Below are 27837 nucleotides of genomic sequence, written 5' to 3'. Positions count from 1 at the left end.
TCTTATCTCTAGAAGGTTGCCCATATTCAGCACTTTCCTACTATACTTCAATAACCAAAGGTAAACTCACTTAACTATTGTAAACTTGTATACTGTGAACATCATGTGATGCAATTCTCATCCAAGGGTTTATTGTCTACAGCAGTAAAGTTGATCACCCATCGACATATCTTCATTCATCCCATATCTTGTCTGTCATTGCACTAAAATATCTCTAGATTTCAGATTCTCTCTCTCTCTCTCTCTCTCTCTCTCTCTCTCTCTCTCTCTCTCTCTCTCTCTCTCTCTCTCTCTCTCTCTCTCTCTCTCTCTCTCTCTCTCTCTCTCTCTCTCTATCAATTAATCTGTGATGATCTTTTATCCACATTAATCTGTTCTATTAAGGCCTATCCAATAAGACCCAGGGCAGTCAAACTTTCCATATTTAATCCCCTTAAATTCTGGGATCAATTGTGTAGGTCTTCTCTGTACCCCATCTAACAGTGGAATATCCCTTTTGAAATAAGAAGACCAAAGCTGTGTATACTACTCCCAGATGTAACCTTTCTAGTCCAAATACGGTTTTAAAATGACCTCACTGGGTTTATGTTATAACACTTGCCATGTATTCCAACATTCTGTTTAATTTTTTTTTAACAGCCTAGGAACATTATTTGGATGGTTTTAGTAACCTGTCCACTAAAGCCCCATGGTCTGTCCTGCTCCGATACCTGAAGTATTACAGACAATGTCCCAGACACCACATCACCATTCCCAGGTATGTCCTGTCCCACCGGCAGGACAGACCCAGCGGAGGTGGCAGCACAGTGGTATACAGTCGGGAATGATTTTCCCTGGGAGTCCTCAACATCGACTCCGGACCCCATGAAGTATCATGGCATCAGGTCAAACATAGGCAAGGAAACCTCCTGCTGATTACCACCTACTGCCCTCCCTCAGCTGATGAGTCAGTACTCCTCCATGTTGAACACCACTTGGAGGAAGCACTGAGAGTGGCAAGGGCACAGAATGTTCTCTGGGTGGAGGACTTCAATGTCCATCACCAAGAGTAGCTCGGTAGCACCAGTACTGACCGAGCTGATCGAGTCCTAAAGGACATAGCTGCTAGACTGGGTCTGCGGCAGGTGGTGAGGGAACCAACAAGAGGGCAAAACATACTTGACCTCGTCCTCACCAATCTGCTTGCTGCAGATGCATCTGTCCATGACAGTATTGGTAGGAATGACCACTGCACAGTCCTTGTGGAGACGAAGTCCTGCCTTCACATGGAGGATACCCTCCATCTTGTTGTGTGGCACTATCACCGTGCTAAATGGGAAAGATTTTGAACAGATCTAGCAATGCAAAACTAAGCATCCATGAGGCACTGTGGTCCATCAGCAGCAGCAGAATTGTACTCAACCACAATCTGTAACCTCATGGCCTGGCAATTCCCCCACTCTACCATTGCCATCAAGCCAGGAGACCCACCCTGGTTCAAGGAAGAGTGAAGGAGGGCATGCCAGGAGCAGCACCAGGCATACCTCAAAATGAGGTGTCAACCTGGTGAAGCTGTAACACAGGACTATCTGCGTGCCAAATTGTGTAAGCAGCATGCGATAAACAGAGCTAAGCGATCCCATAGCCAACGGATCAGATCTAAGCTCTGCAGTCCTGTCACATCCAGTTGTGAATGGTGGCGGACAATTAAACAAGTAACCGGAGGAGGTGGCTCCACAAATATCCCCATCTTCAATAATGGAGGAGCCCAGCGCTTCAGTGCGAAAGGTAAGGCTGAAGCATTTGCAACAGTCTTCAGCCAGAAGTGCTGAGTTGATAATCCATCTCTGCCTCCTCCTGACGTCCCCAGCATCACAGATACCAGACTTCAGCCAATTCGATTCACTCTGCGTGATATTAAGAAACGATTGAAGGCACTGGATACTGCAAAAGCTATGGGCCCTGACAACATTCCGGCAATAGTACTGAAGGCCCGTGCTCCAGAACTTGCCGCGCCCCGAGCCAAGCTGTTCTAGTACAGCTACAACACTGGCATCTACTTGGTAATGTGGAAATTTGCCCAGTTATGTCCTGTACACAAAAAGCAGGGCAAGTCCAACCCGGCCAATTACTGCCCCATCAGTCTACTCTCGACCATCAGTAAACTGATGGAAGGTGTCATCGACAGTGCTTTCAAGCGGCGCTTGCTTAGCAATAACCTGCTCAGTGACGCTCAGTTGGGTTCCACCAGGGCCACTCAGCTCCTGACCTCATTACAGCCTTGGTTCAAACATGGACAAAAGAGCTGAACTCAAGAGGTGAGGTGAGAGTGACTGCCCTTGACATCAAGGCAGCATTTGACCAAGTATGGCATCAAGGAGCCCAAGCAAAATTGAAGTCAATGGAAATCGGGGAAAACTCTCCGCTGGTTGGAGTCATACCTAGCACAAAGTAAGATGGTTGTGGTTGTTGGAGGTCAATCATCTGAGCTCCAGGATATCACTGTAGGCATTCCTCAGGGTAGTGTCCTAGGCCTAACCATCTTCAGTTGCTTCATCAATGACCTTCCTTCACTCATAAGGTCAGAAGTGGGAATGTTCGCTGATGATTGCACAATGTTCAGCACCATTCGTGACTCCTCAGATACTGAAGCAGTCTGTGTAGAAATGCAGTAAGACTTGGACAATATCCAGGCTTGGGCAGATAAGCGGCAAGTAACATTCACGCCACACAAGTGCCAGGCAATGACCATCTCCAACAAGAGAGAATCTAATCATCTCCTCTTGACGTTCAATGGCATTTCAATCGCTGAATCCCCCACTGTCAACATCCTAGTGTTGCCATTGACCAGCAACTGAACTGGAGTAGCCATATAAATACCGTAGCTACAAGAGCAGGTCAGAGGCTAGGAATGCTGCAGCGGGTAACTCACCTCCTGACTCCCCAAAGCCTGTCCACCATCTACAATGCACAAGTCAGGTGTGTGATGAAATACTTTCCACTTGCCTGGATGGGTGCAGCTCCAACAACACTCAAGAAGCTCGACACCATCCAGGACAAAGCAGCCAACTTGATGGTCACCCCATCCACAAACATTCACTCCCTGCACCACTGACGCACAGTGGCAGCATTGTGTACCATTTACAAGATACACTGCAGCAACGCACCAAGGCTCCTTGGACAGCACCTTCTAAACCCGCGACCTCTACCACCTAGAGGGACAAGGGCAACAGATGCATGGGAACACCACCACCTGCAAGTTCCCCTCCAAGTCACATACCATCCTGACTTGGAACTATATCGCCGTTCCTTCACTGTTGCTGGGTCAAAATCCTGGAGCTCCCTTCCTAACAGCAGCGTGGGTGTACCTACCCCACATGGACTGCAGCGGTTCAACAAGGCAGCTCACCACCACCTTCTCAAGGGCAATTAGGGATTATTACAGGGAGTATTACAGGTAAAACGGATGAGTTAAGGATTGACACGTGGAATTGTGATATAGTAACCATCACGGAGACATGGTTGAGGGAGGGGCAGGATTGGTAGCTCAATATCCCGGGATATAGAATCTTCAGGTGAGACAGAGGAGGGGGCATTGCAATATTAGTTAAGGAGTCAGTTACTGCAGTAAGGAGAGATGATATCATGGAGGGGGCATCAAATGAAGCTTTATGGGTAGAGTTTAGGAATAAAAAAGGGACAGCCACATTGCTAGGTGTTTATTATAGACCCCCAGATAGTCAGCGGGAAATTGAGGAGCAAATATGTGCGCAATTCACAGAGGTGTGTAAAAATAATAATAGGGTAATTATATTAGGTGATTTCAACTTTCCCAACATTAATTGGGACAGTCATCATGTTAAGGGCTTAGATGGAGTGGAGTTCTTAAAATGTATACAGGAGAACTTTTTAGCTCAATTTGTAGAGGATCCAACAAGGGAGGGTGCAGTTCTGGACCTAATTCTGGGGAATGAAGCCGGACAGGTGGTTGATGTGTTGGTGGGGGAGCATTGTGGTGATAGCGACCACAACATGGTACAATTTAAGCTTGTTATGGAGAAAGAAATAGACAAGTTGCAAAAAAAGGTTTTGGATTGGGGAGAACGAATTTTAGTAAAATGAGGCAGGATCTGGCCAAGGTAGACTGGAAAGAGTTACTTGTCAGGAAATCTACAGAAGAGCAGTGGGGGGGCATTCAAAAAGGAAATGGGGAGGGTACAGGCCCAACATGTTCCCTCTAGGGTAATAGGTTGGAGCAACAAGCCCAGAGAACCATGGATGACCAGAAACATTCAGGGTATGATGAGAAGGAAAAGAGAGGCATTTAGCAAATATGAGGAGAACAAATCAACGGAAGCATTAGTGGAGTACAGAAAGTGAAGGATGGAGCTCAAGAAAGCAATTAGGAGAGCAAAGAGGGGATATGAGAAAGCTCTGGCTGGTAAAAGTAGGGAAAATCCCAAGATATTCTCTAAGTATATCAATGGGAAGAGGATAACCAGGGAAAGAGTAGGACCCATTAGGGACCAAGGGGGAAATCTGTGGGTGGAGCCAGAGGACATTGGTAGGGTGTTGAACGAATACTTCATATCTGTCTTCACCCAAGAGAATGAGGATGTAGATATGGAACTCAGAGAGAGAGACTGTGAGGTGCTTGAGCAAATTGTCAAAGGGACTGACAAGGTATTGGAGGTTTTGGCAGGCTTAAAAGTGGACAAATCTCCAGGTCCGGACGATTTGTGTCCCAGGATGCTGTGGGGGGCGAGGGTGGAGATTGCAGGGGCTCTGACCCTAATTTTTAATTCCCCTCTGGCCACAGGGGAGGTGCCAGAGGACTGGAGAACAGCTAATGTGGTCCCACTATTTAAGAAAGGTTGTGGAGATAAGCCAGGGAACTACAGACCAGTGAGTCTCACGTCAGTGGTAGGGAAAATAGTGGAGAAAATTCTGAAGGAGAGAATCTATCTCCACTTGGAAAGGCAAAATTTGATTAGGAATAGTCAGCATGGCTTTGTCAGAGGGAGGTCATGCCTAAGAAATTTGATTGAATTTTTTGAGCATGTGACCAGGTGTATTGATGAGGGTAGTGCAGTTGATGTAGTTTACATGGATTTCAGCAAAGCCTTGGACAAGGTCCCACATGGGAGACTTATCAAGAAAGCAAATGCACATGGGATACAGGGTAACTTGATAAGGTGGATTCAAAATTGGCTTAGCTGTAGGAGACAGAGAGTGATGACAGACGGCTGTTTTAGTGACTGGAAGCCAGTGTGCAGTGGCGTACCACAGGGATCTGTGCTGGGTCCCCTATTTGTCATTCATATAAACGACATAGATGACTATGTGGGGGGGTAGGATCAGTAAGTTCGCGGATGACAGGAAGATTGGCCGAGTGGTTATCAGTGAGGTTGAGTGTCTTGGGTTACAGGAAGATATAGATGGGATGGTCAAATGGGCAGAAAAGTGGCAGATGGAATTTAACCCTGAAAAGTGTGAGGTGATACACTTTGGGAGGAGTAATGTGACACGGAAGTATTCAATGAATGGCCTGACACTGGGAAGTTCCGAGGAACAAAGGGACCTTGGCGTGTTTGTCCATAGATCTCTGAAGGCAGAAGGGCAGGTTAATAGGGTGGTGAAAAAAGCATTTGGGACACTTGCCTTTATCAATCGAGGCATAGATTACAAAAGCAGGGAGGTCATGTTGGCGTTGTACAGAACTTTGGTAAGGCCACAGCTGGAGTACTGTGTGCAATTCTGGTCACCAAATTATAGGAAGGATGTGATTGTACTGGAGGGGGTGCAGAGGCGATTCACCAGGATGTTGCCTGGGATGGAACATTTAAGCTATGAAGAGAGGTTGGATAGGCTTGGGTTGTTTTCACTGGAGCAGAGAAGACTGAGGGGTGACCTGATCGAGGTGTACAAGATTATGAGGGGCATGGACAGGGTGGATAGGGAGCAGCTGTTCCCCTTAGGTGAAGGGTCAGTTACGAGGGGACACAAAGTTTAAGGTGAGGGGCAGGAGGTTTAAGGGGGATTTGAGGAAGAACTTTTTTACCCAGACGGTGATGACAGTCTGGAATGCCCTGCCTGGGAGGGTGGTAGAGGCGGGTTACCTCACATGCTTTAAAAAGTACCTGGATCAGCACTTGGCACGTCATAACATTCAAGGCTATGGGCCAAGTGCTGGCAATGGGATTAGGTAGACAGGTCAGGTGTCTTTAACGCAGACTCGATGGGCCGAAGGGCCTCTTCTGCACTGTATTGTTCTGTGATTCTGTGATAATAAATGTTGGCCGAGCCAGCGACGCCCACATCCCATGAATGAATTTTTAAAAAAGTACATTTCCATTTAGCAAGTAATCCACATAATATTTCCCTGCATCATATCTCATAAACATACATTTTCCTGTATTACATCTGCCATTTCTTCGTCCATAGATCAAACTTGTCAATATACTTTTGAATTTGTGTATATTGATATTCATAATTTGCCATTGCTTCTAATTGGTATGATCTAATTGAATGACACAACAGGTTAGATGGGGCTTAATGGCCTACTTAAGTTCTTATACATTGTCTGCTAATTTCAATACAATTTCTCTTCAAATTATTTATAAAAATTATAATTAGTATCCCAACCTTGGCATTCCGTTGGTAACTGGCTACCAACCAGATATCTGCCCATACATTGAAAGTTCCCCTGCCCTAGCCCTAAACTCACATCTTTTTTCAGTTTCACTCCTATCTCCCCTTACGCCCTCCTCAAGCTCATCCGGTTCATGAGACCCACCTCCTGCTTTCTCGACCCTATTGTCACTGAACTGCTGACCACCCAACTTGTCCTTGAACGTGCTGTTACCTCTCAAATCTCTTCCCATCCTGAAACATCTTTCATCAAAGTCACAAATGACATCCTGTGTAACTGTGACAAACATAAACTATCCCTCCTTGTCCTTCTTGACCTGTCTACAGCCTTTGACACAGTTGACCCCCACCATCCTCCTCCAATGCCTCTCCACTATCGTCCCATTGGGTGGGATTGCTCTCACCTTGTTCCATTATTAACCATCTAATCGTAGCCAGAATATCACTTGCAATGGCTTTGCTTCACACTCCTGCATCATTGCCTCTATCCTTGTCCCTCCTCCTATCCCTCATCTACAAGCTGCCCCTTGGAGACATCATCTGAAAGCAGAGTTAGTTTTCATAGGTGCGTTGAAGACACCCAGCTTTACCTCAACACCACCTCTCTCGACTCCGTCCACTGTTACTAAATTATCAGACAGCATATGTGACATTTCAAAGAGTAAAGGACAGTACAGCACAGGAACAGGCCATTCGGCCCTCCAAGCCTGCGCTGATCTTGATGCCTGTCTAAACTAAACCCTTCTGCACTTCCGGGGACCGTATCCCTCTATTCCCATCCTATTCATGTATTTGACAAGATGCCTCTTAAACGTCGCTATCGTACCTGCTTCCACCACCTCCCCCAGCAGCAGGTTCCAGGCACTCACCACCCTCTGTGTAAAGAACTTGCCTCGCACATCCCGTCTAAACTTTGCCCCTCGCACCTTAAACCTATGTCCCCTAGTAACTGACTCTTTCACCCTGGGAAAAAGCTTCTGACTATCCACTCTGTCCATGCAGCTCATAACTTTGTAAACCTCTATCATGTCGCCCCTCCACCTCCGTCGTTCCAGTGAAAACAATCCAAGTTTATCCAACCTCTCCTCATAGCTAATGCCCTCCAGACCAGGCAACATCCTGGTAAACCTCTTCAAAGCCTCCACACCCTTCTGGAAGTGTGGCGACCAGAATTGCACACAATATTCTAAGTGTGGCCTAACTAAGGTTCTGTACAGCTGCAGCATGACTTGCCAATTTTTATACTCTATGCATCAACCGATGAAGGCAAGCATGCCTAATGACTTCTTGACTACCTTATCCACCTGCGTTGCCACTTTCAGTGACCTGTGGATCTGTACGCCCAGATCTCTCTGCCTGTCAATACTCCTAAGGGTTCTGCCATTTACTGTATACTTCCCACCTGCATTAGACCTTCCAAAATGCATTACCTCACATTTGTCCAGATTAAACTCCATCTGCCATTTCTCTGCCCAAGTCTCCAACTGATCTATATCCTGCTGTATCCTCTGACAATCCTCATCATTATCCGCAACTCCACCAACTGTTGTGTCGTCCGCAAACTTACTAATCAGACCAGCTACATTTTCCTCCAAATCATTTATGTATAATACAAACAGCAAAGGTCCCAGCACTGATCCCTGCGGAACAGCCCTCCATTCAGAAACTGGATGAACTGGATGAACAGAAATTTCTTCCAATTAAATATTGGAAAGACTGAAGCCATTGTTTTTAGTCCCCTCTCCAAACTCCATTCCCTTGTTACCATCTTCTATAGACACATAAATAGTAAAAGGAGGAGTAAGGGTAATTTGGGCCCGAAAAGGGGATTTACACATGGAGGCAGAGGGCATGGCTGAGATACTAAATTACCAAGGAAGAAGATGTTGCCCAAGTCATGGTGAAAGAGGACTGGATGGGCTAAAAATTGATTAGGTATTAGATAGGCTGTCTGTACTTGAAGTTGATAAGCCACCAGGACCGGATAAGATGCATCCAGGGATACTGTGGGAAGTAAGTGAAATATATGGAGGTATTGGCCGTAATCTTCCAATCCTCCTTGGATACAGAAGTGGTGCCAGAGGACTGGAAAATTGCACATGTTACACCCCTTGTACAAAATACAGTGTAAGGACAAGCCCAGCAACTACAGGCCAGTCAATTTAACCTCGGTGATGGGAAAGCTCTTAGAAACGATAATCTGTGACAAAATTAACAGCCACTTTGCCAAATGTGGATTAATTAAGGAAAGCCAGCATGGATTTATTAAGGGCAAATCATGTTCAACTAACTTGTTTGCATTTCTTGAGGAGATAACAGAGATGGTTGATGAGGGTAATGCAGTGATGTTTATATGGACTTCCAAAAGGCATTTGATAAAGTGCCACATAACAGCAAAATTAGAGCCTATGGAATAAAAGGGATAGAGCAGCATGGATACCAAATTGGCTGAGTGACAGGAGAGGGAGAGTAGTTGTGAATGGTTGTTTTTCAGACTGGAGGAAGATATGAATTGGTGTTCCCCAGGGGTCAGTGTTGGGACCCCTGCTTTTCTTGATATATATTAATGACGTAGACTTGGGTGTACAGGACACAATTTCAAAATTTGTGGATGACTGTGAGGAGGAAAGTGATGGACTTCAAGAAGACATAGACTGGTGGCATGGGTGGACAATTGTCAGATGAAATTTAATGCAGAAAAGTGTAAAGCGATTCATTTTTGTTAGGTATTACAACCTCCTTGAGACTGTTAATGTTAAAACATGAGATATGAACTCCCCAGACCAATTTAAAGAATTACTCGACAGGATTTAAACTTTTAAGACTTTTACTATAACTAAACTAAAAATCAACATTAACTAAACAGTACTTTGTAAGAAGCAACTGCATGAAGTTACAGAGAAAGGTATTTCCCTGTAATTTATTAAAACACTTGAAAACCCCACACTGCATTTATACATTACACTGTGTCCTCATTGAAGCGATATCTTTGCAGTTAAAAGTCCCAAACTCCTCCCGGTTGCAATAGGTTGGATCTCCCAGTGTCCTTCTCAAAGTCGATGTCCTCTTCGCGCATTTCTTCTGAGCACTTTCAACCTGGAACTATGTTGTTGCTATGACAGAGACTTGGTTGAGGGAAGGACAGGATTGGCAGCTAAATGTTCCGGGTTTTAGAAGCGTCAGGCAGGATAGAGGGGGATGTAAAAGGGGTGGGGGGAGTTGCATTACTTGTTAAGGAGAATATCACAGCTGTACTGCGGGAGGACACCTCGGAGGGGTCATGCAGTGAGGCAATATGGGTGGAGCTCAGGAATAGGAAGGGTGCAGTCACGATGTTGGGAGTTGACTACAGGCATCCCAACAGCCAGCGGGAGGTAGAGGAGCAGATATGTAGACAGATTTTAGAAAGATGTAAAGGTAACAGGGTTGTAGTGGTGGGTGATTTTAACTTCCCCTATATTGACTGGGACTCACTTAGTGCTAGGGGCTTGGATGGGGCAGAATTTGTAAGAAGCATCCAGGAGGGCTTCTTGAAACAGTATGTAGATAGTCCAACTAGGGATGGGGCCGTACTGGACCTGGTATTAGGGAATGAGCCCGGTCAGGTGGTCGAAGTTTCAGTAGGGGAGCATTTCGGGAACAGTGACCATAATTCCGTAAGTTTTAAGGTACTTGTGGATAAGGATAAGAGTAGTCCTTGGGTGAAGGTGCTAAATTGGGGGAAGGCTAATTATAACAATATTAGGCAGGAACTGAAGAATTTAGATTAGGGGCGGCTGTTTGAGGGTAAATCAACATCTGACATGTGGGAGTCTTTCAAACGTCAGTTGATTAGAATCCAGGACCAGGATAAGTTTGGCAAGTTTCGGGAACCTTGGATAACGCGGGATATTGTGAGCCTAGTCAAAAAGAAAAAGGAAGCATTCATAAGGGCTGGAAGGCTGGGAACAGACGAAGCCCTTGAGGAATATAAAGACAGGAGGAAGGAACTTATGCAAGGAGTTAGGAGGGCTAGAAGGGGTCATGAAAAGTCATTGGCAAACAGGATTAAGGAAAATCCCAAGGCTTTTTATACGTATATAAAGGGCAAGAGGGTAACCAGGGTAAAGGGTTGGCCCACTCAAGGACAGAGGAGGGAATCTATATGTGGAGCCAGACGGCGGCACAGTGGCTAGCACTGCAGCCTCACAGCTCCAGGGACCCGGGTTCAATTCTGGGTACTGCCTGTGCGGAGTTTGCAAGTTCTCCCTGTGACAGCGTGGGTTTTCGCCGGGTGCTCAGGTTTCCTCCCACAGCCAAAGACGTGCGGGTTGATAGGCAAATTGGCCATTGTAAATTGCCCCGAGTGTAGGTAGGTGGTAGGGAATATGGGATTTCTACAGGGTTAGTATAAATGGGTGGTTGTTGGTCGACACAGACTCGGTGGGCCGAAGGGCCTGTTTCAGTGCTGTATCTCTAAATAATAAAAATAAATAATAAAATAAATGGGCGAGGTACTAAATGAGTACTTTGCATCAGTATTCACCAAAGAGAAGGACTTGGTGGATGATGAGTCGAGGGAAGGGAGTGTAGATAGTCTGGGTCATGTCGATATCAAAAAGGAGGAGGTGTTGGGCGTCTTGCAGAGCATTAAGGTAGATAATTCCCCAGGGCCTGATGGGATCTACCCCAGAATACTGAGGGAGGCAAGGGAAGAAATTGCTGGGGCCTTGACAGAAATCTTTGTATCTTCATTGGCTACAGGTGAGGTCCCAGAGGACTGGAGAATAGCCAATGTTGTTCCTTTGTTTAAGAAGGGTAGCAAGGATAATTCAGGAAATTATAGGCTGGTGAGCCTTATGTCAGTGGTAGTGAAATTATTAGAGAGGATTCTTCAGGACAGGATTTACTCCCATTTGGAAACAAACGAACTTATTAGCGAGAGGCAACATGGTTTTGTGAAGGGGAGGTCGTGTCTCACTAACTTGATTGAGTTTTTTGAGGAAGTGACAAAGGTGATTGATGAAGGAAGGGCAGTCGATGTTGTCTATATGGACTTCAGTAAAGCCTTTGACAAGGTCCCTCATGGCAGACTGGTACAAAAGGTGAAGTCACACGGGATCAGAGGTGAGCTGGCAAGATGGATACAGAATTGGCTCTGTCAAAGAAGACAGAGGGTAGCAGTGGAAGGGTGCTTTTCTGAATGGAGGGATGTGACTAGTGGTGTTCCGCAGGGATCAGTGCTGGGACCTTTGCTGTTTGTAGTATATATAAATGATTTGGAGTAAAATATAGCTGGTCTGATTAGTAAGTTTGCGGACGACACAAAGGTTGGTGGAGTTGCGGATCGTGATGAGGATTGTCAGAGGATACAGCAGAATATAGATTGGTTGGAGACTTGGGCGGAGAAATGGCAGATGGAGTTTAATCCGGACAAATGTGAGGTAATGCATTTTGGAAGGTCTAATGCAGGTGGGAAGTATACAGTAAATGGCAGAATCCCTCGGAGTATTGACAGGCAGAGAGATCTGGGCGTACAGGTCCACAGGTCACTGCAAGTGGCAACGCAGGTGGATAAGGTAGTCAAGAAGGCATACGGCATGCTTGCCTTCATCGGTTGGGGCATAGAGTATAAAAATTGGCAAGTCATGCTGCAGCTGTACAGAACTTTAGTTAGGCCACACTTAGAATATTGCGTGCAATTCTGGTCGCCACACTACCAGAAGGACGTGGAGGCTTTGGAGAGGGTACAGACGAGGTTTACCAGGATGCTGCCTGGTCTGGAGGGCATTATCTATGAGGAGAGGTTGGATAAACTCGGATTGTTTTCACTGGAACGACGTAGGTGGAGGGGCGACATTTTAGAGGTTTACAAAGTTATGAGCGGCATGGACAGAGTGGATAGTCAGAAGTTTTTTCCCAGGGTGGGAGAGTCAGTTACTGGGGGACATAGGTTTAAGGTGCGAGGGGCAAAGTTTAGAGGGGATGTGCGAGGCATGTTCTTTACACAGAGGGTGGTGAGTGCCGGGAACCTGCTGCCGGGGGAGGTGGTGGAAGCAGGTACGATAGCGACGTTTAAGAGGCATCTTGACAAATACATGAATAGGATGGGAATAGAGGGATATGGTCCCTGGAAGTGCAGAAGGTTTTAGTTTAAGCAGGCATCAAGATCGGCGCAGGCTTGGAGGGCCGAATGGCCTGTTCCTGTGCTGTACTGTTCTTTGTTCTTTGACTTCCATGAGGAAGGCGCTCTCTGGTGACCCCATTGGTCTTTTCCCTCTGTAGACCTCAGCTTTTGAATTGGGTTCGACTCTTAGCAGCCTTACGTGGTATCAGACTTCTGGAAGCCTATTGAATTTATCCAGAATCAAAAATGAATAGTTATTTGCCTTTTTCAATGTGCCGAATTGACAGGTCTGGCCACAGACATGAACCCGGAGCTTCCTTTGTTTCCAGGTGCTAAAAATTTCAACTTGAGTTTGCACCTTTAGAGCCCCTGTCTCCCTGTTTATGATTTATTTGTTTATTTTTTAATTTCGAGATACAGCACTGAAACAGACCCTTCAGCCCACCGAGTCTGTGCCGACCAAGAACCACCCATTTGTACTAACCCGACGGTAATCCCATATACCCTACCACCTACCTACACTAGGGGCAGTTTACAATGGCCAATTTACCTATCACCTGCAAGTCTTTGGCGGTGGGAGGAAACTGGAGCTTAGAATTTGGGAGCGAAACCCATTGTTCTTGTGTTAGAACCTGGCATTCTGCTTTCAAACGGGTCTTTGATCTGGGTTACTTATTCGCATGCTAACCAGGATACATGTCTTGTCTCCCGATACTGTTGGTGTGAGATCACATGTCTCCTCCGAGACCTTCCTTCTTTACATTAAAAATCACAGTTTTTAAAAACATAAATATACTACAAAGTCCAGCTTTTATAACAGGAAGAACAAGGAGAGGCAATATAAATTAAAGACTACAATTCGAAAGGGGGTGCAGGAGCAGAGGGACCTGGGGGTATATTTGCACAAATTGTTGAAGGTTGCAGGGCAGATTGAGAAAGTGGTTAATAAAGGGTGGCGCAGTGGTTAGCACAGGTTAGCCTCACAGCTCCAGCGACCCGGGTTCAATTCTGGGTACTGCCTGTGTGGAGTTTGCAAGTTCTCCCTGTGTCTGCGTGGGTTTCCTCCGGGTGCTCCGGTTTCCTCCCACATGCCAAAGACTTGCAGGTTGATGGGTAAATTGGCCATTATAAATTGCCCCTAGTATAGGTAGGTGGTAGGGAAATATATAGAGACAGGTGGGGATGTGGTAGGAATATGGAATTAGTGTAGGATTAGTATAAATGGGTGGTTGATGGTCGGCACAGACTCGGTGGGCCAAAGGGCCTGTTTCAGTGCTGTATCTCTAAATAAAAAATTAAAAAATAAATAAAAAAGCATATGGGATCCTGGGCTTTATAAATAGGGTGTAGAAAACAAGGAAGTTATGATAAACCTGTGTAAAACACTGGTTTGGCCTCAACTGTCCAGTTCTGGGCACCACATTTTCAGAAGCATGTTAAGGCATTAGAGAGGGTGCAGAAAAGATTCATGAGAGTGGTTCCATGATGAGGAACTTCAGTTATGTGGATAGGTTGGAAAAGCTGGGTCTATTCCCCTTGGAGAAGGGAAGATTAAGAGGAGATTTGATAGAGGTGTTCAAAATCATGAGGGGTCGGGACAAGTTGATGGGGAGAAACTGTTCCTATTGGCTGAAGGACCAAAGGACACCGATTTAAGGTGATTTGGCAAAAGAAGCAACAGTGACCTGAGGAAAAACATTTTTATGGAGCAAGTGGTTAGGATTTGGGATGCATGACCTGAGTGTGGTGGAGGCAGATTTTTTTTTAATTATAGATACAGCACTTAAACAGGCCCTTCGGCCCACCGAATCTGTGCCGACCATCAACCACCCATTTATACTAATCCTACATGAATCCCATATTCCTACCACATTCCCACAATTCCCGTACCACCTACCTATACTAGGGGCAATTTACAATGGCCAATTTACCTATCAACCTGCAAGTCTTTGGCTGTGGGAGGAAATCGGAGCACCCGGAGGAAACCCACACAGACACAGGGAGAACTTGCAAACTCCACACAGGTAGTACCCAGAATTGAACCCGGATCACTGGAGCTGTGAGGCTGTGGTGCTAACCACCGCACCACTGTGAGGCCTCCTAAAGAGAATTGGATAATTGAAGAGAAAAAGTTTGCAGGGCTACAGGGAAAAGGCAAAGGAGTTGAACTGGGTGAGTTGCTCTTGCAGAAAACCGGCACGGACATAATGGGCTGAATAGTTATAGCACAGAAGGTCATTCTGTGAATCCATCCCTCTCCCTGGCAACTGTCTGAGGCTGAACCAGACTGTTTGCAACCTTGGTATCATATTTGACCCCGAGATGAGCTTTTGGCCACATATTCGCGCCATCACTAAGACCACCTATTTCTACCTACGTAACATCGCCCGACTTCGCCGCGACCTCAGCTCATTTGCTGCTGAAACCCTCACTCATGCCTTTGTTACTTCCTAAGCTTGACTATTCCAATGAACTGCTGGCAGGTCTGCCATATTCCATAAAATTGAGGTCATCCAAAACTCTGCTGTCTGTCTCCTAACTCGCATCAAGTCCTGTTCCCCCATCACCCCTGTGCTTGCTGACCTACATTGGCTCCCGGTCAAGCAAAGTCTTAATTTTAAAATTCTCATCCTTGTTTTCAAACCCTCCATGGCCTCGCCCCTCCCTATATCTGGAATCTCCTCCAGCCTCACCACCCTCCATGATATCTGCACTTATCGAATTCTGACCTCTTGAGCCTTGCCAATTTTAATTTCTCCACCATTGGTGGCCGCACCTTCAGTTGTGTAGGCCCTAAGCTCGGAATTCCCACTCCATCTCTCTACCTCGCTTTCCTCCTTCAAGACACTGCTTAAAACCGATCTCCTTGACCAAGCTTTTCACCATCTGACCTGTTATCTCCTTACGCGGCTCAGTGTAATATTTTGTTTTATAAAGCTCCTGTGAAGCGTCTTGCGATTTTTTTGTTAAAGATGCTATATAAATATAAATTGTTGTATTACCATGCTTTGCGATCTACCAAGCAACTATTTATTTATTTATTGATACAGCACTGAAACAGGCCCTTCGGCCCACCGAGTCTGTGCTGACCATCAACCACCCATTTACACTAAGCCCATATTCCTACCACATCCTGTTCTTATATTCCCCTACCACCTACCTATACTGGGGGCAATTTACAATGGCCAATTTACCTATCAACCTGCAAGTCTTTGGCTGTGGGAGGAAACCGGAGCACCTAGCGAAAACCCACGCAGACACAGGGAGAACTTGCAAACTCCACACAGGCAGTACCCGGAATTGAACCCGGGTCGCTGGAGCTGTGAAGCTGCGGTGCTAACCACTGCACCGCCCAAATTGTTAATCGATCTTAATGCATTCCTATCTATCCATTGACTTGAACATTTTATAGAGCAATGTAACAAGATTTAATGAAATCCAAATAGATTACATCTACTCTGTCATTTTCTCAAAGCAATCCAATCAGTCAAGCATAATCTCCCACTCGTAAAACCATGCTGGCTGACTCAGATTAACTCCTGCCTCTCAAGATTTGACCTCAGTCCAGTGAGTTCTGAAAACTATCGGCAAGAGCCAATTTTTTCAGAACCCTGGATTCAAGTCATCAGCTCGGAGCATGACCTCCCTGGGGCTTCAATAACCACTTCATTTGTCTTTGAACTGAAGCCCCAGTTCTGGCATTTCTCCTCCATTTCCTTTGTGTACACAGCAGTTTATATTCAAACATCACTTCCTTATTGTCATTTTTTAGTGGACCAACCATTCTTTCCACCCTTTGTTTATTCCTGACATGCTGTTTTACCTCATGTTTCCAGATATCCTTTCCTTTTGATCCCTCTTTTCAGCCCTTATCAGTTCCTGGAAAACATCAGCCTTACTGTATGGATCCTGCTTGGATCTTGAACATTAAAAACATTTTGTATGCTGTATCTTTCTCCCTAATGCCTTTCACAACCTTGTTAGTAAGCCATCACTCATTCTCTCTATCCTTAGCCGATTTCAGTGACAAATTTCTTCTGCATCTTAAAAACTATCCTTTAGAAACTATTCAATTTTCATTCCATATCTTTTCATACTGGTCTCATTTTAGTATGCTCAGTTTTAGTAAATTCACATTGCCCCCCTCAAAAAAAAAGCAGTAGTCCTCGCATTGAACCTTGAGGAGGTCCACTGTCTACCATACTTCAGTCTGAAAAACAACTTTTTTTATTCTTTCATGGGATGTGGGCATAGCTGCCAAGGCTGCATTTGTTGCCCATCCCTAATTGCCCTTGACAACTGATTGGCTTGTTCGGCCATTTTAGAGGGAAGTTAAGAGTCAACTACATTGCTGTGGGTTTGGCGTCACATGTGGGCCAGACCAGGTAAGGACAGCAGATTTCCTTTCCAAAAGGACAGTAGTGAACCAGATGAGACTATCTTTAAATTGATGAGACTAGCTTTCAATTCCAGATATTTATGAATTAACTGAATTGAATTTATTAATTAAATTTAAATTCCACCAGTTGCCATGGTGGGATTTGAATCCATGACCTCAAGGCATTAGCCCAGGCCTCTGGATTACTAATTCAGTGACATTACCACTACGTCACTGTCTCCCCCACGGACTCACTGTTTACTATCCTTAAGGGAATGCAATCGAGGTTGCTATATGGATTTTAAGAAGGCCTTTGACAAAGTACCGCATAAAAGGCTTGTTACCAGAGTTGAGGCTCATGGAATAGGAGGGTCAGTGTCAGCTTGGATCAAAAAATTGGCTTGAGGACAGAAAACAGTGAGTCATGGGAAATGGTTGTTTTTCAGGCTGGAGGATAGTAGACAGTGGTATTCCCTAACGTTCAATGCTAAGACCACGGCCTTTTTGGGCACGTATAAATGACTTGGATATTGGAATACAGAGTAAAATGTCAAAATTTGCTGCTGATATCGAACTTGGAGGTGTGGAATTGAGTATGATACGGATCGACTGCAACAGGACATAGGCCGGCAGAATGGGTAGACAGTTGGCAAATGGAATTTTAAACAGAGAAGTCTGAGATGGTGCATTTTGGCAGAAGGGCCAGGGAGAGGCGAGACAGACTAAATGGCACAGTTCTAAAGAGTTTGCAGAAACAGAGGGACCTGGGGGTGCATGTGCATCGATCTTTGAAGGTGGCAGGACATATTGAGAGTAGTTAGCAAAGCATATGGGTTCTTGGGCTTCATAAATAGAGGCATTGAGTAAAAAAGCAGGGAGGTTATGCTGAATCTGTATAAAGCTCTGCTTGGGCCACAACTAGAGTCTTGTGTCCAGTTCTGGTCACCACACTTTAGGAAGGATGTGAGTGTCCTTGAGAGGGTGCAAAAGAGATTTACCAGGATGGTTTCAGGAATGAGGGATTTTAGTTACAAGGTTAGGTTGGAGAAGCTGGGGTTGTTCTCCTTGGAGTAAAGGGGATTGAGGGGAGATTTGATAGACGTGTACAAGATTATGACAGGTTTATAAGGGGGATTATAAGGAAGACAAAGAAAAGCTTTTCCCATTAACTGATAGCACAAGGTTGAAAGTTTTGGGTAAGAGATGCAGGGAGGATGTGAGGAAGAACTTTTTTTTTGCAACGAGTGGTAATGAACTGGAACTCATTGCCTATGAGGGTGCTGAAGTGGAGTTGATCACTGATTTTAAAAGGAAATTTGATGGGCACTTGAGGGAAATAAACTTTCAAGGCTATGGCAATAGAGCAGGGAAATGGGACTGACTTAATTGCATGGACTCAATGGGCTGAATGGCTTCTATCTGTGTCGTAATGACTCTCTAACTCTATAATTCACTTATTGTTTTACTTATTCCAAAGCATGGTTCCCAGATGGAGGAACGGATTTTTTGGAGAGGAAATAGAACTGTACTAGATGACAGAAATAGGGAGAAACAAGACTTTGAAGGAATTGAAACATGAGGGTGAGAATGTAAAATTTGAGGCAGTGTGGGACCAGGAGCCAATGTAGGTCAGGTCAGCAAAGATGGGGCAATGGATGAGTGGGACGATGCAGGATAAGATAGGGAAGCAGATTTTTGGATAAGCTGAAACTTACAGAGGATGGGTGGTCAGCCAGAATCACATTGGAATAGTTAGGTCTGCTGATGATAACAATGTGGATGCTGCTTTGAGCAGCAGGTTGGACTTAGATGGGTTCGAGGTGGACGATGTTAGAAGTTGAAGTAGGTATTCTTTGTGGTGGATAGGATATGGGATTGACAGTTCAACTTGGGATTGAGTAAGGTGACAATCTTAGAAATATTCCAGTTCACCCTGAGACAGTGGCAGACGAAGGAGACGGAATTGGTGGCAAGAGTATGGAGTTTGTGGTGAGTGTTTAACTGGAGGGAATTGCAGCCTCGTCCAATACTGGATATCAGATAAATAGTCTGATGACACAGTGGAGGTGTTGACCGAGCTGATGGAGATTTAAAGCTGGCTGTTGTCAGTGTATATGTATAACTGACCCTGTATCTCTTCTCTCTGATGGGATTTCTCCTGCCATTTCTGTAGATGATGTTACCAAAGAGCAGCATGCAGATGAAGAGGTAAAGGGATGAAGAATAGATCTTTGGGGGGCTCCAAAGGTAACACTGTGGGGTGGGCAGTGGAGCTATTGGTGAAGCTCCAGCTATGATTGAGTGGATAATAAGAGTGGAGTCAAGAGGGGCAGTCCCATTGAGTTGGACAACTGAGGAGAGGCATTAAAATAATGTGATCAATGGTGTCAAAGGCTGTAGCAAAGTTTGAGGGATAATGTACCATAGAAATTGTCACTGAGAATGTCACTGATATTTGTTACTGTGGCTCTCTGTGCTGTGGCAGGCCGAAAACATGGGGTTACAGCAAAAGTGGATACGAATTTGGGAGGTGACGAAATGCTCAGAGACCTGAGAAGAGAGGAGGGTTGAGATGGGTTGGTAGTTTGCAAGGACAGAGGTCACAGTAGATTGTGGAGGAGGGAGTGATAATGCTTTAAAAGGGAGGTGGTAGTATCTGTAGAGAGTAATGGGACAGAATAAAGGTTTTGCAGGAAACCAGGGCATCAAAGGTGGAGGTGAGGGAGTGGTTGAGCAGATCGACAGGTGCAGACTATCATGGCAAAAGACAGGCCAAATGTTATGCAGTTGGTTGGTTGATAATGTCATTGTAAGTGACCTGTGGTAGAGCTTTTTCTAGGGGTGGATGCTGAAGAAATACTGTTGGGACACCAGTGGTGAGGGTTGCAATGAAGTGACCAGCCTTGTCTCATCTAAACCACGGGAATAGAAAGGCCACGAGATGGCAAGTTCAAAGAGTAGCCGGGAATATGGGTAGGAGCATTTATAGGAGTAGGACAAGGTGTCAGTGAGCATTGTAAGTTGTTTAGTGGAATCAGAGGGTTGTGTAAGAGTCAATCATGAGCCATCAGAAGTTAATGCAGGGGCCAGTGGAGATGCATAGCTAGTTAATTGTTGACTCCACTCCTCATCTCGTTGTGGGCTAAATGTGAATCCAAGTGTCAAGAAGTTAGATGTGATGCACCCTAGGTTGCTGAGGGAAGTAAGGGTGGAAGTAGTCAAAGGCCTTTCAATACTCCTTGGATCTGGAAGTGGTGCTAGAGCACTGGAGGATGGCAAATGTTTCACCCTTGTTCATAAAAGGAGAGAGATATAAATCAGGGAACTGCAGGCTCGTCAGTCTAATGTTGGGAATTATCTGGAAACCATAATTCAGGAAATAATGGAGGGGCGATGAGGAAAGTGCAGTTGATGTGCATATGGACTTTCAAAAGATGTTTGATAAATAAACTTGTTAGCAAAATTGAAGCCAATGGGATTAAATGAATAGTGGTGGCATGGATACAAAATGAGTTAAGAAACAAAGTGGAGGGTCGTGGTAAATGGTTGTTTATCAGACTAGAGGAAAGTATGCAGTGGTGTCCCCCAGAGGTTGGTATTAGGACCACTGCTCTTTTTGATATACATTAATGACCTGGACTTGGCTATTGGGGACATAATTTCAAAGTTTGCTGGTCATACAAAGCTTGTAAATATAGTGAGGTTGGTACTAGACTTCAGGACATAGACTGGTGAAACGGGCAGATTCATGCAGGTAAAATTTAATGCAGAGAAGTGTGAAGAGAGGCAATATAAATTAAATGGTACAATATTAAAGGAGATGTAGTAACAGGGGTTCACTTACACAAATCTTTGAAGGCTGCAGGACACATGGATAAGATTTTGTTTTTAAAAAAGCATATGTGATCCTGGACTTTATAAACAGGCATAGAGTTCAAACGCAGGGAAGTTATGGTAAACTTATATAAATCACTAGTTAGTCCTCAGCTGGGCTATTGTGCCTAATTCTGGGCAGGATACATTAGAAGAGGATGCAGAGGGGATTTACCAGAATGGTACCAGGGATGAGGGTTTACAGTTATTTGGAGAGACTGGATAGGCTGGGATTGTTCTGCAGAGAAGGTTAAGAGGAGATTTGATCGAGGGGATCAACATTAGAAGAGGGTTTTATTGGAGTTGATGGGGAGAAAAGGTTTGGCAGGAGGGTTGGTAACCAGGGCATTCAGATTTAAGATAAGTGGCAAAAAATCTAGGGGGAGAAAGGGAAAAGAAAACTATGCAACAAGTAGTCGTGATCCTGACTATTATTTGATAGGGTGATGGAAGCAGATTCAATAGTAATTTTCAAAAAGGATTTATACTTGAAAAGGAGAAATTGACAGAGGTATGGGGAAAGAACAGGAAGTAGGACTAATTGGATAGCTTTTTCAAACAGCCTGCACAGACATGATGGAGTGAATGGCCGTCTTCTGTGCTGAATGATTATATTAATCCATGAATTCTAAATATTGATTAGATATTTCCTGCAGTTTGTTCTTGTGAATGCTATTAATTTCCAACAAGGAGTATAAACAACTTATTGCTTCACAATCCATTTAAAGTTGTATATCTGGTATTTTCCTGAAGAAAATTCCTGGTGCAAATATAAGCATTCCAGCAACAACATGCAGATGCATTTGCAAAAATTAGGGTCCCACTGCAGTAATTAGATTTAGAATTCCGAAGATGTAATCAGTTCAGTAAGGGCCTAAGCAATCCTCCTTTACATTTATAAGATATTGGGCTGGATTTTGTTCTCAGCCTGACGTCTGGTTTCATGGCGGGGTGCGGGGGCTGGAGAATCGGAGCGGCAGCAGCTGCCACAGAGTCCAACACTGAGATTGCCAGATCCAATCTTCCCAGCGGCGGCGAGGCTCTGTGTCAGCACCTCTGCCACACTGTGACAGGACTCTGCTTTAAATATTTAAATTACCTCCCTGCATAAATTGAAACTTAATTTGCCGCGATCTTACCTTCAGTACCCAATCTTGAGTGCGTCGCGCGGCACTCACATGCCTTCACTTTTCCATCCAGGAGAAGTTGGTACCACCAAGGTGGGGAAGGGCTCAACTCAGTATGATTTGTATGGGGAAGTTTGTGGGGGGATGGGTCAACTCTGCATTCTGTTGAACTGTTTGCAGGGCTGGCAGCCTTTTAAAAATGGTTTCAGCACCTGCTCCTGCATCAGGTGACGCCGTGAACAGCCCCGCCACGTGATTGATGGGGCGGCTGCCGTCAATATGTTAAGTGGCTGCCCGCCACGTAATCGTGACGGTGCAGGGCGGCTGCCACAACAAAATCCAGCCCATTGTTACTGTGACCAGCACCATTTTAAAAAAAATATATAGTTTTTTTTTAGAACATTACAGCGCAGTACAGGCCCTTCGGCCCTCGATGTTGCGCCGACCTGTGAAACCATCTGACCTACACTATTCCATTTTCATCCATATGTCTATCCAATGACCACTTAAATGCCCTTAAAGTTGGCGAGTCGAGTACTGTTGCAGGCAGGGCGTTCCACGCCCCTACTACTCTCTGAGTAAAGAAACTACCTCTGACATCTGTCCTATATCTGTCACCCCTCAACTTAAAGCTATGTCCCCTCGTGTTTGCCATCACCATCCGAGGAAAAAGACTCTCACTATCCACCCTATCTAACCCTCTGATTATCTTATATGTCTCTATTAAGTCACCTCTCCTCCTCCTTCTCTCTAACGAAAACAACCTCAAGTCCCTCAGCCTTTCCTCGTAAGACCTTCCCTCCATACCAGGCAACATCCTAGTAAATCTCCTCTGCACCCTTTCCATAGCTTCCACATCCTTCCTATAATGCGGTGACCAGAACTGCACGCAATACTCCAGGTGCGGTCTCACCAGAGTTTTGTACAGCTGCAGCATGACCTCGTGGCTCCGAAACTCGATCCCCCTACTAATAAAAGCTAACACACCATATGCCTTCTTAACAGCCCTATTAACCTGGGTAGCAACCTTCAGGGATTTATGCACCTGGACACCAAGATCTCTCTGTTCATCTGCACTACCAAGAATCTTCCCATTAGCCCTTCCCATTAGTACTCTGCATTCCTGTTACTCCTTCCAAAGTGAATCACCTCACACTTTTCCGCATTAAACTCCATTTGCCATCTCTCAGCCCAGCTCTGCAGCCTATCTATGTCCCTCTGTAACCTACAACATCCTTCGGCACTATCCACAACTCCACCGACCTTAGTGTCATCTGCAAATTTACTAACGCACCCTTCTACACCCTCTTCCAGGTCATTTATAAAAATGACAAACAGCAGTGGCCCCAAAACAGATCCTTGCGGTACACCACTAGTAACTAAACTCCAGGATGAACATTTGCCATCAACCACCACCCTCTGTCTTCTTTCAGCTAGCCAATTTCTGATCCAAAGCTCAAAATCACCTTCAACCCCATACTTCCGTATTTTCTGCAATAGCCTACCATGGGGAACCTTATCAAACGCCTTACTGAAATCCATATACACCACATCCACTGCTTTACCCTCATCCACCTGTTTGGTCACCTTCTCAAAAAACTCAATAAGGTTTGTGAGGCACGACCTACCCGTCACAAAACCGTGCTGGCTATCTCTAATGAACTTATTCTTTTCAAGATGATTATAAATCCTATCTCTTATAACCTTTTCCAACATTTTACCCACAACCGAAGTAAGGCTCACAGGTCTATAATTATCAGGGCTGTCTCTACTCCCCTTCTTGAACAAGGGGACAACATTTGCTATCCTCCAGTCTTCCGGCACTATTCCTGTCGACAATGACGACATAATGATCAAGGACAAAGGCTCTGCAATCTCCTCCCTAGCTTCCCAGAGAATCCTAGGATAAATCCTAGGATAGTTTTGATTTGAGATTTTAGCTTTTCATGCAACTGTACAAGTAAAATATATAAATCTTTGCCATTTTTACTCAAAATGTAACTTATAAATTGTGTTCTTTTCAGCTTCTCTTTATAGACTTCCACAAAGAAAAAAACAAACTAGGCAAATTTAAAAGAAACCTGAAGGAGTCTAAGATGGTTCAATGGGATGAGAATTGGGATGAAACAGTACTTCCACTTCTGGCAGCAAGTAACTGAAATTTGTGACTGTTGTATTGACCGTCCAGTCTGTTTGTTATTGTCTTTATGCGACAGGATGATGGAATGCTGTGGACCAGAATACCCTGTTTCTGTTCAGAATAAACTCAGAGTGTCAGTGCTGATCAGAGTATTGATGCTGGACACTCTCTCAGTGGACCAATACATTTCTGGATTATAAATTTTGATGCATAAATGTGATCACTTACAAAAGAGCAGGGTTTTAAGGTTAAATGTTAAAAAGTCTTTGAACTGGTCGAAGAAAATAAGGATTGAAATGTGCTTTTCAAGTCTGGTTGGTTGAATTTTTTTTCAAATTGATTTTGTCAGTTTAATTCAAAGTTTTGTGAGCTTTTGAAATCACCACTCATTTGGTTTGTTTTAAATGCAGAGGTTGAATTTCATCTCTCCTCATCAGTAAACTTGAAAAGAAATGTTGAATTTGACTCCAGTTTACATTTACTGGTAATAAAAGCAAAATATTACAGATGCTGGAAATCTGAAATAAAAACAAGAAATGCTGGAAATACTCAGCAGGTCTGGCAGCATCTGTGGAGCGAGAAGCAGAATTAATGTTTCCCCTCCCCTGTCAGCATTCCGAAGGGATCGTTCCCTCTGCGACACCCTGGTCCATTCCTCCATTACCCCCAACACCTCGTTCCCTTCCCATGCAATCGCAGGAGATGTAATACCTGCCCATTTACCTCCTCTCTCCTCACTATCCAAGGCTCCCAAGCACTCCTTTCAGGTGAAGCAGTGATTTACTTGTATTTCTTTCAATGTAGTATACTGTATTTGCTGCTCAAAATGTGGTTTCCTCTACATTGGGGAGACCAAATGCAGATTGAGTGACCGCTTTGCGGAACACCTCCGCTCAGTCTGAAAACATGACCCCGAGCTTCCTGTTGCTTGCCATTTCAACACCGCCCCCTGCTCTCATGCCCACATATCTGTCCTGGGTTTGCTGCAGTGTTCCGGTGAACATCAACGCAAGCTCGAGGAACAGCATCTTCATTTACTGATTAGGCACACTACAGTCTACCGGACTGAACATTGAGTTCAATAATTTCAGAGCATGACTGGCCCCCATTTTTTTCAATTTTAGTTTTTTATTTTTATCTTTATTTTTTATTTAATTTAGTTTGTTTCATCATTTTTTTGCCATGTGCCTGCCCACTTTTTTTTCATGTTTGTGCTTTTGGCCAAGGCTATTCATTACTCTGTCATTTAACACCCTCTCTGCACTAACGCTTTGTCTTTCACCACATTATTAACACACTCTTTGCCTTTCTAGCTAGGTTGTTTCTTTAAAATATATCCTGGTTTGAAAAATCAGTGCAGTATTTTGGCTGTTGCTAAACTTCAGCCAGATCTAAGAGGACTACACCATATCTATACTCAAATACTAAACTATGATTGTCAAATTTAAAATTAATTCTTTCATTTGCTTTTGCTTGAACTATCATAGGTGGGGTTCATGTCCTAATGCGCGATTGCAAATATTTGATGGCAGCAATTCTCAAAGGGCGACCCTACAATCTCTGCTGCTGGAGGCCAGAAATTCCTGCAGTGGAAGGAGGGAAAGCTAAAGCAGAAGTTACTTCACATTTTGGTCGTGTAATCTAACAGCTGCAGAAAGCTTTAACAGTGCCCTGAGAACAAAATACCTGTCCACTCTTAGTGTGAAAAGCTTGACAAAGGGAAACAAACAATTGAGCATTTCGGTTTTGAATGTAATTCATTTAATTTTCACTGCTTTCAATTCTTCTTGAAAAATGTTGGACACTTAATTTTCATATATTTTAAGAAGCACTATTTTTGTGCATTTGTTGTAAGGAAACATCTTTGTGGTAGAGCCTGTAATCACCTGGTCTCCAACTCCAACACTACCCGTTTTAAAAAGAAAAAACAAACTATTAACGTATTTAATCTCTTACTAAAGTAACTCCATCATAAACAATTTATCTTAAGTCCTGAAAATAAAGCTTGCATTTTTCTTTATTACATTGGGTGTCTATTTTCTAATACAGGGGTGTCAAACTCAATTTACATGGCGGACCTGTTATGATAAGCTGCCGCTTGACGTGAGCCACATTTAGCACAAATTACTGGACACAACAAGGGTAGAAATTGGTGAGCGGTTCATCTGTTTCTTAGATGTAAAACAGATGTGATGCTCCTGAGTGCAGTGAAAATCCTCCGTCTCCATGCCCTTGTTCTCCATTTTTCTACCATTGGAAACAGTGGAGCGGGGCATCTTGCAGCATGCGCAGTTAGACTTTTTCCTGCATTTTGCAGTTGGAAAGCATTTTTTGCCCTAACTTACTCTTGAATGGCAGGTCCAACAATCTACCTCCTTAACTGATGAGATTAAAGATTGAGAAAGTAACAGGGGAGCAAGTAAAAAAGGCAAATTAGAACCAAATCAGGCACACAGAGAGAAAGTGAGGAAAGGAAGACTGGATTGAGAGAGAGAGAGAAGAAAGACAAAGAAAGAAAGGGTAAGAGAAAAAATGATTCCAGCAAGATTTGTTCACTGCTTTTTCTCCAACTGCCCCTTGCCTGAGCCCCAACCTTCTCATGCTTGATCACCTCCCATTCCCAATTATCTGACACCCATTAGTCCCAATCTCAGGCTCTTGACGCTCTCTCCAGTCCCAGTGTTTCTCTACTGACTTTCCCCATCCTGATATTAATCGCCCAACTGTCTCTGAACCCCCCCTCCCCTCCACAAGTCACCCGCAACTATTCTGCCTTCTGACCGAACACACATCCTGACCGAACACATCCTGACCTCAACCTACCAACCACTGCCAAATGGCGCAGATTTGGAAGACAACAGTGTTTTTGAGGTTTTGAGTGGAAACTAGTTGGAAATGGGGTAATATTGTGTGTTTTTTTCAGGAGACGGTGACAGCAGTTTTTAAAGGAATAAAAGAGGGAAACATTCACATAGTAGGATATGATGGGTTCTGAAGAAGAGTCATATCTGACTCGGATTGACAACTGTTTCTCTCTCCACGGATGCTGCCAGAACTGCTGAGCATTTCCAGCACTTTCTGTTTTATTTAAGATAGGAAGGAAAGTTAGCTGATCGGTTTAGTGGGAAGAGGGTCGAGAGCAACAGATGGGAACGTACAATAGATGAGCTCAGATAGGGCAGGGTGTGGAGATAATCATTATGGCATAGAAGGAGGCTAATCAGCCCATTGAGTCCATGCTGGCGCTCTGTAGAGCAATCCAGTCAGTCCCAAATGAGAAACTAGAGTGAGGGCTTGGGTAAGGTGATTGGAAGGGGAGGTTTGGCCTATTGATGTTTATTCATTCATTTTTCTATAAACCTAAAACTCTCAGAGGGAAGGAGTGGTTGCCAGTTTTATTGATTGGCCTGCTAGTGAATGACTGAGCGGAAATGGAGTTGTAGCCATGTAGATGGGAAAAAAAGACAGTTAATAAACAAGAGACCAAGTAAACCCAGAGCTGGCAGATAGAATTTGCCTATAAAAGTAATGTGTAAAACAAGGAGTCAGCTTACAAAAACGACAGGATGTGTAGTTTATAATT

The 27837-nt window shown here is 44.4% G+C and overlaps 1 protein-coding gene across 3 annotated transcripts in view; it reads left to right on the top strand.

The window, feature by feature from the left end:
• Window positions 1-26274, top strand: part of alg1 (ALG1 chitobiosyldiphosphodolichol beta-mannosyltransferase) — a 129558-nt gene extending 103284 nt beyond the window's left edge. For 2 of the 3 annotated variants that reach the window (XM_068058738.1, XM_068058737.1), the window contains exons 13-14: window positions 24139-24265; window positions 25742-26274. In XM_068058738.1, coding sequence (XP_067914839.1) covers window positions 24139-24265; window positions 25742-25899 — 285 coding nt within the window. In that variant the 3' untranslated portion in view covers window positions 25900-26274. Of the gene's footprint in view, window positions 1-24138; window positions 24266-25741 lie in introns of those variants that run through there. The other variant, XM_068058739.1, reaches the window with a different exon arrangement.
• Window positions 26275-27837: the final 1563 nt, after the last annotated feature.

This window comes from Heterodontus francisci, chromosome 27 (genome assembly GCF_036365525.1).
Source record: "Heterodontus francisci isolate sHetFra1 chromosome 27, sHetFra1.hap1, whole genome shotgun sequence".
Lineage (NCBI taxonomy): Eukaryota > Metazoa > Chordata > Chondrichthyes > Heterodontiformes > Heterodontidae > Heterodontus > Heterodontus francisci.
This window is presented reverse-complemented; position numbering and strand designations above follow the sequence as displayed.